General features: G+C 44.7%; 1 protein-coding gene across 1 annotated transcript; it reads left to right on the top strand.

Annotated features, from left to right (window-relative positions):
* Positions 1-356: 356 nt before the first annotated feature.
* On the top strand, positions 357-11,057 carry LOC124001220 (nephronectin-like). The gene is made up of 6 exons (XM_046307849.1): positions 357-540; positions 4,657-4,775; positions 4,880-4,972; positions 5,170-5,292; positions 8,985-9,102; positions 10,932-11,057. Exons 1-5 carry the CDS (start codon positions 494-496, stop codon positions 9,098-9,100), a joined length of 498 nt encoding a protein of 165 aa, XP_046163805.1. The 5' UTR covers positions 357-493; the 3' UTR covers positions 9,101-9,102; positions 10,932-11,057.
* The last annotated feature ends 588 nt before the right edge of the window (positions 11,058-11,645 follow it).

Below are 11,645 nucleotides of genomic sequence, written 5' to 3' on the forward strand. Positions count from 1 at the left end.
TGGGTGAGACCTTTGGTCCAGAGTCAGTCACGTCCTCGTGTGGGTTTAAGATTATAGCTAAATTAGTGTGAATAAAAACTGAAATTGTCTCGCTATTTTCTGTCTGTGTATTTATTATTTAAATGTGTTATTCAAAGTTGTCCATCTCTCTCTCTCTCTCTCTCTCTCTCTCTCTCTCTCTCTCTCTCTCTCTCTCTCTCTCTCTCTCTCTCTCTCTCTCTCTCTCTCTCTTTCTCTCTCTTTCTCGCCTGCCAGGTAACCTGTCCCACCTATTGGACAAAATTCCAAAAGTTCCAAGACACTCAATCATAAAATTAACTAGGAGGTGACCACGCCTTACTCCAGACTCACCGCAGGAGACATGCTGGCACAATAACGAAATCACGAAATAAGGAAAATAATATGTAGCTGTTTTATGAGCTGACAATTACCTTCGTGATATGATGGTATTTACGGTTGTCAGCGCGCGTCCGGTGCGCCAGTGGTTATCACCATGCGTTTGATTGCGTTCTCCATGGCTTTTCAACAGGACAGGAGCAGGTATGAAACAACTATAATTTGCAGTTGCCGCTAATTAAATTATATGTGCGGTGATGATGCAGGCTAAATCGCATTTATTTATCTACTGATCATGACTGTAGGTTATTCTTCTCATGACACCTGACTATCCATGTTTCGAGACTTTTCTTTACTGTTCTGCTATTTACAGTTACTATATTCTAAAGTCTGTGAATTGTCAGACCCACTTGGTGTGGGAGTAATCACTCAATCGTCTCCTTTTCCTAGCCTTATTATATACCACTTTGGTGTGGAGGTATGCACCCCTCAAAATGACTGCCTCTGGCATTTTGGACTGACGATTGTAGGAAAGGTTTAACATCAGCTACACAGTAAATGGTATCCAATCTCCCCTGCAGTTTTGTTTAGTTCCCTCTTTTTAATGAAACAGCAGTTATTGCCATTTGGAATACAGCATGTGTGTGTTGAGGCTTCTCTCCACTGCATGTGAACCTAGAAGATGTTTCATAAGTGGTTACAACAGCTCCAAAGGACTTCCACTCATAGAAATAGAATGTATGTTCCAGAGTTCTGCTGTATTTACGACAATGCTTTGTAATAGTGACTATGTATGAATGTATGAATATGTTGTTACCAATTGATTTTAGATCCTCTTCCACAAGCCTTAGAGAGCCTCAGTAGGTTGTTCAAAATGTGGACTGGTACTGTGTGTATATACAATTCCAGTCCACATTTTGGACACACCTACCCACTGCAAGATTTTTCTTTATTTTTACTATTTTCTACATTGTAGAATAATAGTAAAGACATCAAAACTATGAAAAAACCCATATGGAATCATGTAGTAACCAAAAAAGTGTAAAACAAATCCAAATACAATTTATATTTGAGATTCTTCAAAGTAGCCAACCTTTGCCTTGATGACAGCTTTGCACACTCTTGGCATTCTCTCAACCAGCTCCATGAGGTAGTCACCTGGAATGGATTTAAATTAACACGTGTGCCATGTTAAAAGTTCATTTGAGGAATTTCTTTCCTTCGTAATGCATTTGAGCCCATCAGTTGTGTTGTGACAAGGTATGGGTGGTATACTTAATGCGTTTGAGCCCATCAGTTGTGTTGTGACATGGTAGGGGTGGTATACCGAAGACAGCCCTATTTGGTAAAAGAGCAGGTCCAAATTATGGCAAGAACAGCTCAAGTAAGCAAAGAGAAAAGACAGTCCATCATTACTTTAAAGACATGAAGGTCAGTCAATCCGGAAATTTCAAGAACTTCAAAAACCATCAAGCCCTATGATGAAACTGGCTCTCATGAGAACCACCACAGGAAAGGAAGACCCAGAGTCACCTCTGCTGTAGAGGGTAGGTTCAATAGTTACCAGCCTCAGAAATGGGCAATTAACTGCACCTCAGATTGCATCCCAAATAAATGCTTCACAGAGTTCAAGTAACAGACACATCTCAACATCAACTGTTCAGAGGAGACTACGTGAATCAGGCCTTCATGGTTGAATTGCTGCAATTAAACCACTACTAAAGGACACCAATAAGAAGAAGAGACTGGCTTGGGCCAAGAAACACAAGCAAGGGACATTAGACTAGTGGAAATCTGTCCTTTGAGTCCAAATGTGTGATTTTTGGTTCCAACTGTCGTGTCTTTGTGAGACGCAGAGTAGATGAACGGATGACCTCTGCATGTGTGGTTCCCACCGTGAAGCATGGAGGAGGTGTGATGGTGTGGGCTTGCTTTGCCGGTGACACTGATTTATTTAGAATTCAAGGCACACTTAACCAACATGGCTACTACAGCATTCTGCAGCGATACGCCATCCCATCTGGTTTGCGCTAAGTGGGACTATCTTTTGTTTTTCAACAGGACAATGACCCAACACACCTCCAGGCTGTGTAAGAGTTATTTGACCAAGAAGGAGAATGACGGAGTGCTGCATCAGATGATCTGGCCACAATCTCCCGACCTCAACCCAATTGAGATGGTTTGGGATGAGTTGGACCGCAGAGTGAAGGAAAAGCAGCCCACAAGTGCTCAGCGTATGTGGGAACTCCTTCAAGACTGTTGACAAAGCAATCCAGGTGAAGCTGGTTGAGAGAATGCCAAGAGTGTGCAAAGCTGTCATCAAGGCAAAGGGTGGCTACTTTGAAGATTTGTTGAACACTTTTTTTGTTACTACATGATTCCAATTGTGTTATTTTATAGTTTTGATGTCTTCACTATTATTCTACAATGTAGAAAATAGTTCAAATAAAGAAAATACCTTGAATGATTAGGTGTGTCCAAACTTTTGCCTGGTAGTGTGTATATATATATATATATATATATATATATAAGAGCGTCTGCTAAATGACTTAAATGTAATGTATACAGTGGGGAGAACAAGTATTTGATACACTGCCGATTTAGCAGGTTTTCCTACTTACAAAGCATGTAGAGGTCTGTAATTTTTATCCAGAAAATCACATTGTATGATTAAGTAATTAATTTGCATTTTATTGCATGACACAAGTATGTGATACATCAGAAAAGCAGAACTTAATATTTGGTACAGAAACCTATGTTTGCAATTACAGAGATCATAGGTTTCCTGTAGTTCTTGATCAGGTTTGCACACACTGCAGCAGGGATTTTGTCCTACTCCTCCATACAGACCTCCAGATCCTTCAGGTTTCGGGGCTGTCGCTGGGCAATACAGACTTTCAGCTCCCTCCAAAGATTTTCAATTGGGTTCAGATCTGGAGATTGGCTAGGCCACTCCAGGACCTTGAGATGCTTCTTACGGAGCCACTTCTTAGTTTCCCTGGCTGTGTGTTTTGGGTCGTTGTCATGCTGGAAGACCCAGCCACGACCCATCTTCAATGCTCTTACTGAGGGAAGGAGGTTGTTGGCCAAGATCTCGCGATACATGGCCCCATCCATCCTCCCCTCAATACGGTGCAGTTGTCCTGTCCCTTTTGCAGAAAATCATCCACCTCCATGCTTCACGGTTGGGATGGTGTTCTTGGGGTTGTACTCATCCGTCTTCTTCCTCCAAACACAGCGAGTGGAGTTTAGACCAAAAAGCTATATTTTTGTCTCATCAAACCACATGACCTTCTCCCATTCCTCCTCTGGATCATCCAGATGGTCATTGGCAAACTTCTGACGGGACTGGACATGCGCTGGCTTGAGCAGGGGGACATTGCATGCGCTGCAGGATTTTAATCCAAGACGGCGTAGTGTGTTACTAATGGTTTTCTTTTAAACTGTGGTCCCAGCTCTCTTCAGGTCATTGACCAGGTCCTGCCGTGTAGTTCTGGGCTGATCCCTCACATTCCTCATGATCATTGATGCCCCACGAGGTGAGATCTTGCATGGAGCCCAGGACCATCATCTTGAACTTCTTCCATTTTCTAATAATTGCGCCAACAGTTGTTACCTTCTCACCAAGCAGCTTGCTGATTGTCCTGTAGCCCATCCCAGCCTTGTGCAGGTCTACAATTTCATCCCCGATGTCCTTACACAGCTATCTGGTCTTGGCCATTATGGAGAGGTTGGAGTCTGTTTGATTGAGTGTGTGGACAGGTGTCTTTTATACAGATAACGAGTTCAAACATGTGCAGTTAATACAGGTAATGAGTGGAGAACAGGAGGGCTTCTTAAAGAACTAACAGGTCTGTGAGAGCCGGAATTCTTACTGGTTGGTGGGTGATCAAATACTTATGTCATGCAATAAAATACAAATGAATTACTTAAAAATCATACAATGTTATTTTCTGGATTTTTGTTTTAGATTCCGTCTCTCACAGATGAAGTGTACCTATGATAAAAATGACAGGCCTCTACGTGCTTTGTAAGAAGGAAAACCTGCAAGATTGGCAGTGTATGAAATACTTGTTCTCCCCACTGTATATATACTGTATATATGTGTATGTTTAGTCATGCTGTTGAAGAGAGAAAAAGTGTAGCAACACAAATAAGGCATTGATGACAACAACTATAGCTATGGTAGTGCAGAAACCTTGGGGTCTTTCTTAATTGTGGCTGATTAACCATTAACCCACTCTTCCTCTCCATCCACCCACCTTTCCATCTCCCTCCATCCACCCCTCCATCTATCTACCTATCCATCCATCCCCCCAGGACAGTGAGGGACTTGTCTGGGCGTCTCGGTGGGCCGTCGGGGTCCGTGGGGCTCTGCACCTTTGGCACGTCTACTGCCTGCTGTTTAGGCTGGATGAATGTCATGGGTGTCTGCCAGCGTAAGTCAGCGGCCACTGGGCAAGTCCTCCAGAAACAACAACAATGCAACAATACACCAGCCGAGGTTATCATATGTGTTTACCTGCTCTCTTTGACCATCTAGCTGTGTGCAACAAGCCTTGCAGGAATGGAGTCTGTGTGGGTCCAGACAAGTGCTCCTGCTCTGTGGGATACAAGGGCCAGCAATGTGACCAAGGTGGCTATCTTTGACTCATGCATATGATTCATGCATGTTGATTTCAGATTCTGTATGATTCAAGCGTGTTGATTCGAGATACTGTGTGATTCATGCATGTTGATTCCTGTTTATTGATTCCAGATATTATGATTGATTCATGCATGCTGATCTTGATATGATTCCTTATCCTGATTGTTGTTGGTTGTTGATTCCAGATGTGAATGGGTGTGGACTCCCAGAGCAACCGTGCTCCAACAGCTGTATGAACACCCAGGGTAGTTACCGGTGTTACTGCGACCCCGGATATAACCTCATGATAGATGGATCAACCTGCACCAGTACGTACCAGTTCAAACCGGTTTCTGCCCACTTTCCTGGAACATCATGTCCCAACTATTGATGGAATACCATGCCCGGGTAGAAGTCGCCCTCAGGCACTGATCTAGGATCAGCTCACCATCTTCTAAACTCTAATATTATACACTAGGGGGTACAATGCAAAACCGATCGTAGATCAGTTTCTTGGGGGCAACTTCATCCTACTGTGAATACCACAGGGCTCAGTGTCAGGACTGCATATACTGGCGTGCTGATATGGGTCAAATGTTATTATAGACAAGGGGTCAAGTTTCAGTGGTCCTGGATCTTGATTGGCTGCTCAGCTTCCCCGTCAGCAGCATACCGACAGTCTAGATGATCAATTACCCAGAACCCCCCTGTCGTCCACGGGCCAATAGGGTCAAGTCTTATTCACTTGATCTAGAGTGTGACATTTGTTGTATTGGGTACAGGGTTGGGTAGGTTACTTATGGTACAGTCAGGGTTGGGTAGGTTACTGTATGGTACAGTCAGGGTTGGGTGGGTTACTGTATGGTACAGTCAGGGTTGGGTGGGTTACTGTATGGTACAGTCAGGGTTGGGTGGGTTACTGTATGGTACAGTCAGGGTTGGGTAGGTTACTGTATGGTACAGTCAGGGTTGGGTGGGTTACTGTATGGTACAGTCAGGGTTGGGTAGGTTACTGTATGGTACAGTCAGGGTTGGGTAGGTTACTGTATGGTACAGTCAGGGTTGGGTAGGTTACTGTATGGTACAGTCAGGGTTGGTACAGTCAGGGTTGGGTGGGTTACTGTATGGTACAGTCAGGGTTGGGTAGGTTACTGTATGGTACAGTCAGGGTTGGGTGGGTTACTGTATGGTACAGTCAGGGTTGGGTGGGTTACTGTATGGTACAGTCAGGGTTGGGTAGGTTACTGTATGGTACAGTCAGGGTTGGGTAGGTTACTGTATGGTACAGTCAGGGTTGGGTGGGTTACTGTATGGTACAGTCAGGGTTGGGTGGGTTACTGTATGGTACAGTCAGGGTTGGGTGGGTTACTGTATGGTACAGTCAGGGTTAGGTTACTGTATGGTACAGTCAGTGGTTTGTATGGTACAGTCAGGGGTTACTGTATGGTGCAGTCAGGGTTGGGTAGGTTACTGTATGGTACAGTCAGGGTTGGGTAGGTTACGTTATGGTACAATCAGGGTTGGGTGGGTTATGTTATGGTACAGTCAGGGTTGGGTGGGTTACGTTATGGTACAGTCAGGGTTGGGTGGGTTACGTTATGGTACAGTCAGGGTTGGGTGGGTTACTGTATGGTACAGTCAGGGTTGGGTAGGTTACTGTATGGTACAGTCAGGGTTGGGTAGGTTACTGTATGGTACAGTCAGGGTTGGGTAGGTTACTGTATGGTACAGTCAGGGTTGGGTAGGTTACTGTATGGTACAGTCAGGGTTGGGTAGGTTACTGTATGGTACAGTCAGGGTTGGGTAGGTTACTGTATGGTACAGTCAGGGTTGGGTAGGTTACTGTATGGTACAGTCAGGGTTGGGTAGGTTACTGTATGGTACAGTCAGGGTTGGGTAGGTTACTGTATGGTACAGTCAGGGTTGGGTAGGTTACTGTATGGTACAGTCAGGGTTGGGTGGGTTACTGTATGGTACAGTCAGGGTTGGGTAGGTTACGTTATGGTACAGTCAGGGTTGGGTAGGTTACTGTATGGTACAGTCAGGGTTGGGTGGGTTACTGTTATGGTACAGTCAGGTTACTGTATGGTACAGTCAGGGTTGGGTAGGTTACTGTATGGTACAGTCAGGGTTGGGTGGGTTACTGTATGGTACAGTCAGGGTTGGGTGGGTTACTGTTAGTCAGGGTTGGGTAGGTTACTGTATGGTACAGTCAGGTTTGGGTGGGTTACTGTATGGTACAGTCAGGGTTGGGTGGGTTACTGTATAGCACAGTCAGGGTTGGGTGGGTTACTGTATGGTACAGTCAGGGTTGGGTGGGTTACTGTATAGTACAGTCAGGGTTGGGTAGGTTACTGTATGGTACAGTCAGTGTTGCGTAGGTTACTGTATGGTACAGTCAGGGTTGGGTAGGTTACTGTATGGTGCAGTCAGGGTTGGGTAGGTTACTGTATGGTACAGTCAGGGTTGGGTAGGTTACGTTATGGTACAATCAGGGTTGGGTGGGTTATGTTATGGTACAGTCAGGGTTGGGTGGGTTACGTTATGGTACAGTCAGGGTTGGGTGGGTTACGTTATGGTACAGTCAGGGTTGGGTGGGTTACGTTATGGTACAGTCAGGGTTGGGTGGGTTACGTTATGGTACAGTCAGGGTTGGGTGGGTTACGTTATGGTAAAGTCAGGGTTGGGTAGGTTACTGTATGGTACAGTCAGGGTTGGGTAGGTTACTGTATGGTACAGTCAGGGTTGGGTAGGTTACTGTATGGTACAGTCAGGGTTGGGTGGGTTACTGTATGGTACAGTCAGGGTTGGGTGGGTTACTGTATGGTACAGTCAGGGTTGGGTAGGTTACTGTATGGTACAGTCAGGGTTGGGTGGGTTACTGTATGGTACAGTCAGGGTTGGGTAGGTTACTGTATGGTACAGTCAGGGTTGGGTAGGTTACTGTATGGTACAGTCTGGGTTGGGTGGGTTACTGTATGGTACAGTCAGGGTTGGGTAGGTTACTGTATGGTGCAGTCAGGGTTGGGTAGGTTACTGTATGGTACAGTCAGGGTTGGGTAGGTTACGTTATGGTACAATCAGGGTTGGGTGGGTTACGTTATGGTACAGTCAGGGTTGGGTGGGTTACGTTATGGTACAGTCAGGGTTGGGTGGGTTACGTTATGGTACAGTCAGGGTTGGGTGGGTTACGTTATGGTACAGTCAGGGTTGGGTGGGTTACGTTATGGTACAGTCAGGGTTGGGTGGGTTACGTTATGGTAAAGTCAGGGTTGGGTAGGTTACTGTATGGTACAGTCAGGGTTGGGTGGGTTACTGTATGGTACAGTCAGGGTTGGGTAGGTTACTGTATGGTACAGTCAGGGTTGGGTAGGTTACTGTATGGTACAGTCAGGGTTGGGTGGGTTACTGTATGGTACAGTCAGGGTTGGGTGGGTTACTGTATGGTACAGTCAGGGTTGGGTAGGTTACTGTATGGTACAGTCAGGGTTGGGTAGGTTACTGTATGGTACAGTCAGGGTTGGGTGGGTTAGTTTATGAATGTAATCCGTTACAGTTACTGGTTACTTGTCCAGAATGGTTCATTCTTACATAACTTCTTACTTAACAATATTGTTACTTCTTAAATAACTTTTTGATTATCCAAACTCAGTAAGGTTACAGAAAAACATCCTTTCTGAATTTAAAAGTAATACTAGAAGTAATCCAGTTTTTCAAAAGTAGGCCTGTCTGTAATCTGATTACAATATTTTTGCTGGTAATGTTAGTTTTTTTGTCATCCGTTACTCCCCAACCCTGTGGGGGCAATATAGAGGCGCAACTGTTAACTGGTGTAATCAATCTAAAGCAAGGAATATAATATGAGTATGACACAAGACCAAACCAAGCTGGTTTCATATCACTGCTTGTGAGTCTATAGTATTACAGTACAGCACATGGTTTGTGTGTGGTGGCATGTGTTCGTTCCAACCATCCATTTCTGCCTTGACTCTCAGCCAGTTTATCCTGTGTTCTTTTCCAGAAGAGCATGAGTGTTCTTCCTCACGCTGCCATTTCGCTTGCCAGATCGACTGGGGGAGAGGTGCGCTGTCTGTGTGCCCCCGGCCTCCACCTGGCCGCCAACAACAGGACCTGTGAAGGTGGGCTTTCTCGGCAACACCATGGTAACCCCATTGCCATGGCAACCACCAAACTCCTCCCTCCCCCCTAGTTCTTTCAGTTCCAATGGAAGAAGTAAGGGTGACTGGGATTGGGAAACAGCCCAGAGTTTGGTCCATTCCTTTGGCATTACTATGGGGTATACTGTATGCTAGCCATGATCGTAGCGTGACAGTGTGTAGCTACTAGTTCGGTCTCTGGCTGCCATTAGAGAGCAGGTGGAGAGACAGGTTCCCATATGTTCACTACTAGAGGACATGTTAACGACCTCCACCTAGTTATTACTAACAGCGCCTACCCACTGAGTCTGTCCACAGAACGATAAACCCTGCAATTACCCCAAGTGTTAAGAAAACAGACCCCGGGTCCCAGTAGCTGTACTCTACTCTTTGCCCTCTCCTTAGAATAGCTAGCGCTCAATACTTTGAAGTCCCTTCGCTCGATAACTGTGGTGCGGTCGTAAAGTCCTCGCAGCAGACACCTTCTGTCCTGCTAACGAGGCCCAGCCTCCATGGTTGATCCTGAGAGCCATTGCCTCATTCTCACGCCACAGGAGAGTAGCTGTAGGAACGAACCAACCAGGCCTGAGACCTCAGAGAAATCATAACAGTCATATACGGTAGGTAGTTACAGTGGAACATATTTTGTATTTATTTTGTATTCTTCCCTTCTAATCGGGAACTGATTTAGACATGGGACACCAGGTGAATGCAATTAATTATCAAGTAGAACAGAAAAGCAGCAGTACTCCGGACCTCTTAGGGAAAGAGTTGAATACCCCTTCTCTAGGTACTGTAGAGGCCTAGTCAGCTCTCTAACCCTGTTCCTGGAGAGCTACTGTCCTCTAGGTCTCCACTCCAACCCTGTTCCTGGAGAGATATCCTCAGGGGGGTTTTCACTTTAACCCTGTTCCTGGAGAGATACCATCCTCTAGGTTTTCACTCCAACCCTGTTCCTGGAGAGATACCGTCCTCTAGGTTTTCATTCCAACCCTGTTCCTGGAGAGATATCCTCCTGTAGGTTTTCACTTTAACCCTGTTCCTGGAGAGATACCGACCGTCCTCTAGGTTTTCACTCCAACCCTGTTCCTGGAGAGATACCCTCCTGTACATGTTCACTCTAACCCTGTTACTGGCGATATACTCCTGTAGGTTTTCACTCTAATCCTCCAGTAGGTTTTCACTCTAACCCTGTTACTGGCGATATCCTCCTGTAAGTTTTCACTCTAATCCTCCTGTAGGTTTCACTCCAACCCTGATTCAAATAATTAGCTGGTTGATAAGCTGAATCAGGTTAGTTACAACAGGAGGGTTTCTCTCCAGGACATGGGCAGCTTCAACAGAACCATTAGAACAAAGACATAACCATAGCATCATCATGACAGGTTCAATTCCCCTGTTATTCTGTACTTGGACCAACTCATTGTCAGTGTCTGAAGTGACATCATATTGTGGGATATACAGTATCACTTATTTGCCTTCATTTCAACCACATCTACATTTGAATAACATTAGAATTGTATCACATGAGTTGTTATTGTGTGTAAGTGTGTTGTGATTCCTTGTTGTTGAACAACAGCAGTGTACATTTCAAAGCACCTGTACAAAAAAACTCCCAAGATGGCCAAAGCACTCATGTCCTCATTCTGATGTATAGGTAATGATTGTTTTCAGCTGAGAAAATGAACCTAGGTTCTTTACAGCACTTTGTCGTCTCCCTTGTATATGTTACATCTAGTGGGTGTGTGTGTGTGTGTGTTTATGCATGCTAAGGTGTTGAGTTTGTGTGGCCTTGTTGTGCTGTTTTGCAGATGTGGATGAGTGTCGCGGGGCGTCAGATGTTTGCCCTCCCCGGCACACTTGCAAGAACACCTTTGGCAGCTTTGTGTGTGTGCAGGGAGGGCTTCGTGTTGGGGACGCTCCAGGACTCAGTGCAGTGTCGAGGTACGGACATCCCCATACTGTACAGCAGGCTGTAAAGGCTCTTAGAAACCAGTATTAATATCAACAGGGAATGTAAGGCTGTTAGAAACCAGTATTAATATTAACAGGGAATATACGGCTGTTAGATATGAGTATTAACATGGAATGTAAGGCTGTTAGATACCAGTATTAATATTAACAGGGAATGTAAGGCTGTTAGAAACCAGTAGTAATATTAACAGGGAATGTAAGGCTGTTAGATACCAGTATTAATATTAACAGGGAATGTAAGGCTGTTAGATACCAGTATTAATATTAACAGGGAATGTAAGGCTGTTAGATACCAGTATTAATATTAACAGGGAATATACGGCTGTTAGATATGAGTATTAACATGGAATATACGGCTGTTAGATATGAGTATTAACATGGAATGTAAGGCTGTTAGATAACAGTATTAATATTAACAGGGAATGTAAGGCTGTTAGATACCAGTATTAATATTAACAGGGAATGTAAGGCTCTTAAAAACCAGTATTAATATTAACAGGGAATGTAAGGCTCTTAAAAACCAGTATTAATATTAACAGGGAATGTAAGGC

This window comes from Oncorhynchus gorbuscha, linkage group LG17 (genome assembly GCF_021184085.1).
Source record: "Oncorhynchus gorbuscha isolate QuinsamMale2020 ecotype Even-year linkage group LG17, OgorEven_v1.0, whole genome shotgun sequence".
Lineage (NCBI taxonomy): Eukaryota > Metazoa > Chordata > Actinopteri > Salmoniformes > Salmonidae > Oncorhynchus > Oncorhynchus gorbuscha.

What these genes read in the sequence shown, in the direction of transcription:
- LOC124001220 (XM_046307849.1), top strand. Translation starts at nt 494, where the DNA reads ATGCGTTTGATTGCGTTCTCCATGGCTTTTCAACAGGACAGGAGCAG. An exon ending in TGTCATGGGTGTCTGCCAGC is followed by an intron (nt 4,776 to 4,879) that starts GTAAGTCAGCGG and finishes TTGACCATCTAG; the next exon opens with CTGTGTGCAACAAGCCTTGC. An exon ending in AGATGGATCAACCTGCACCA is followed by an intron (nt 5,293 to 8,984) that starts GTACGTACCAGT and finishes GTTCTTTTCCAG; the next exon opens with AAGAGCATGAGTGTTCTTCC.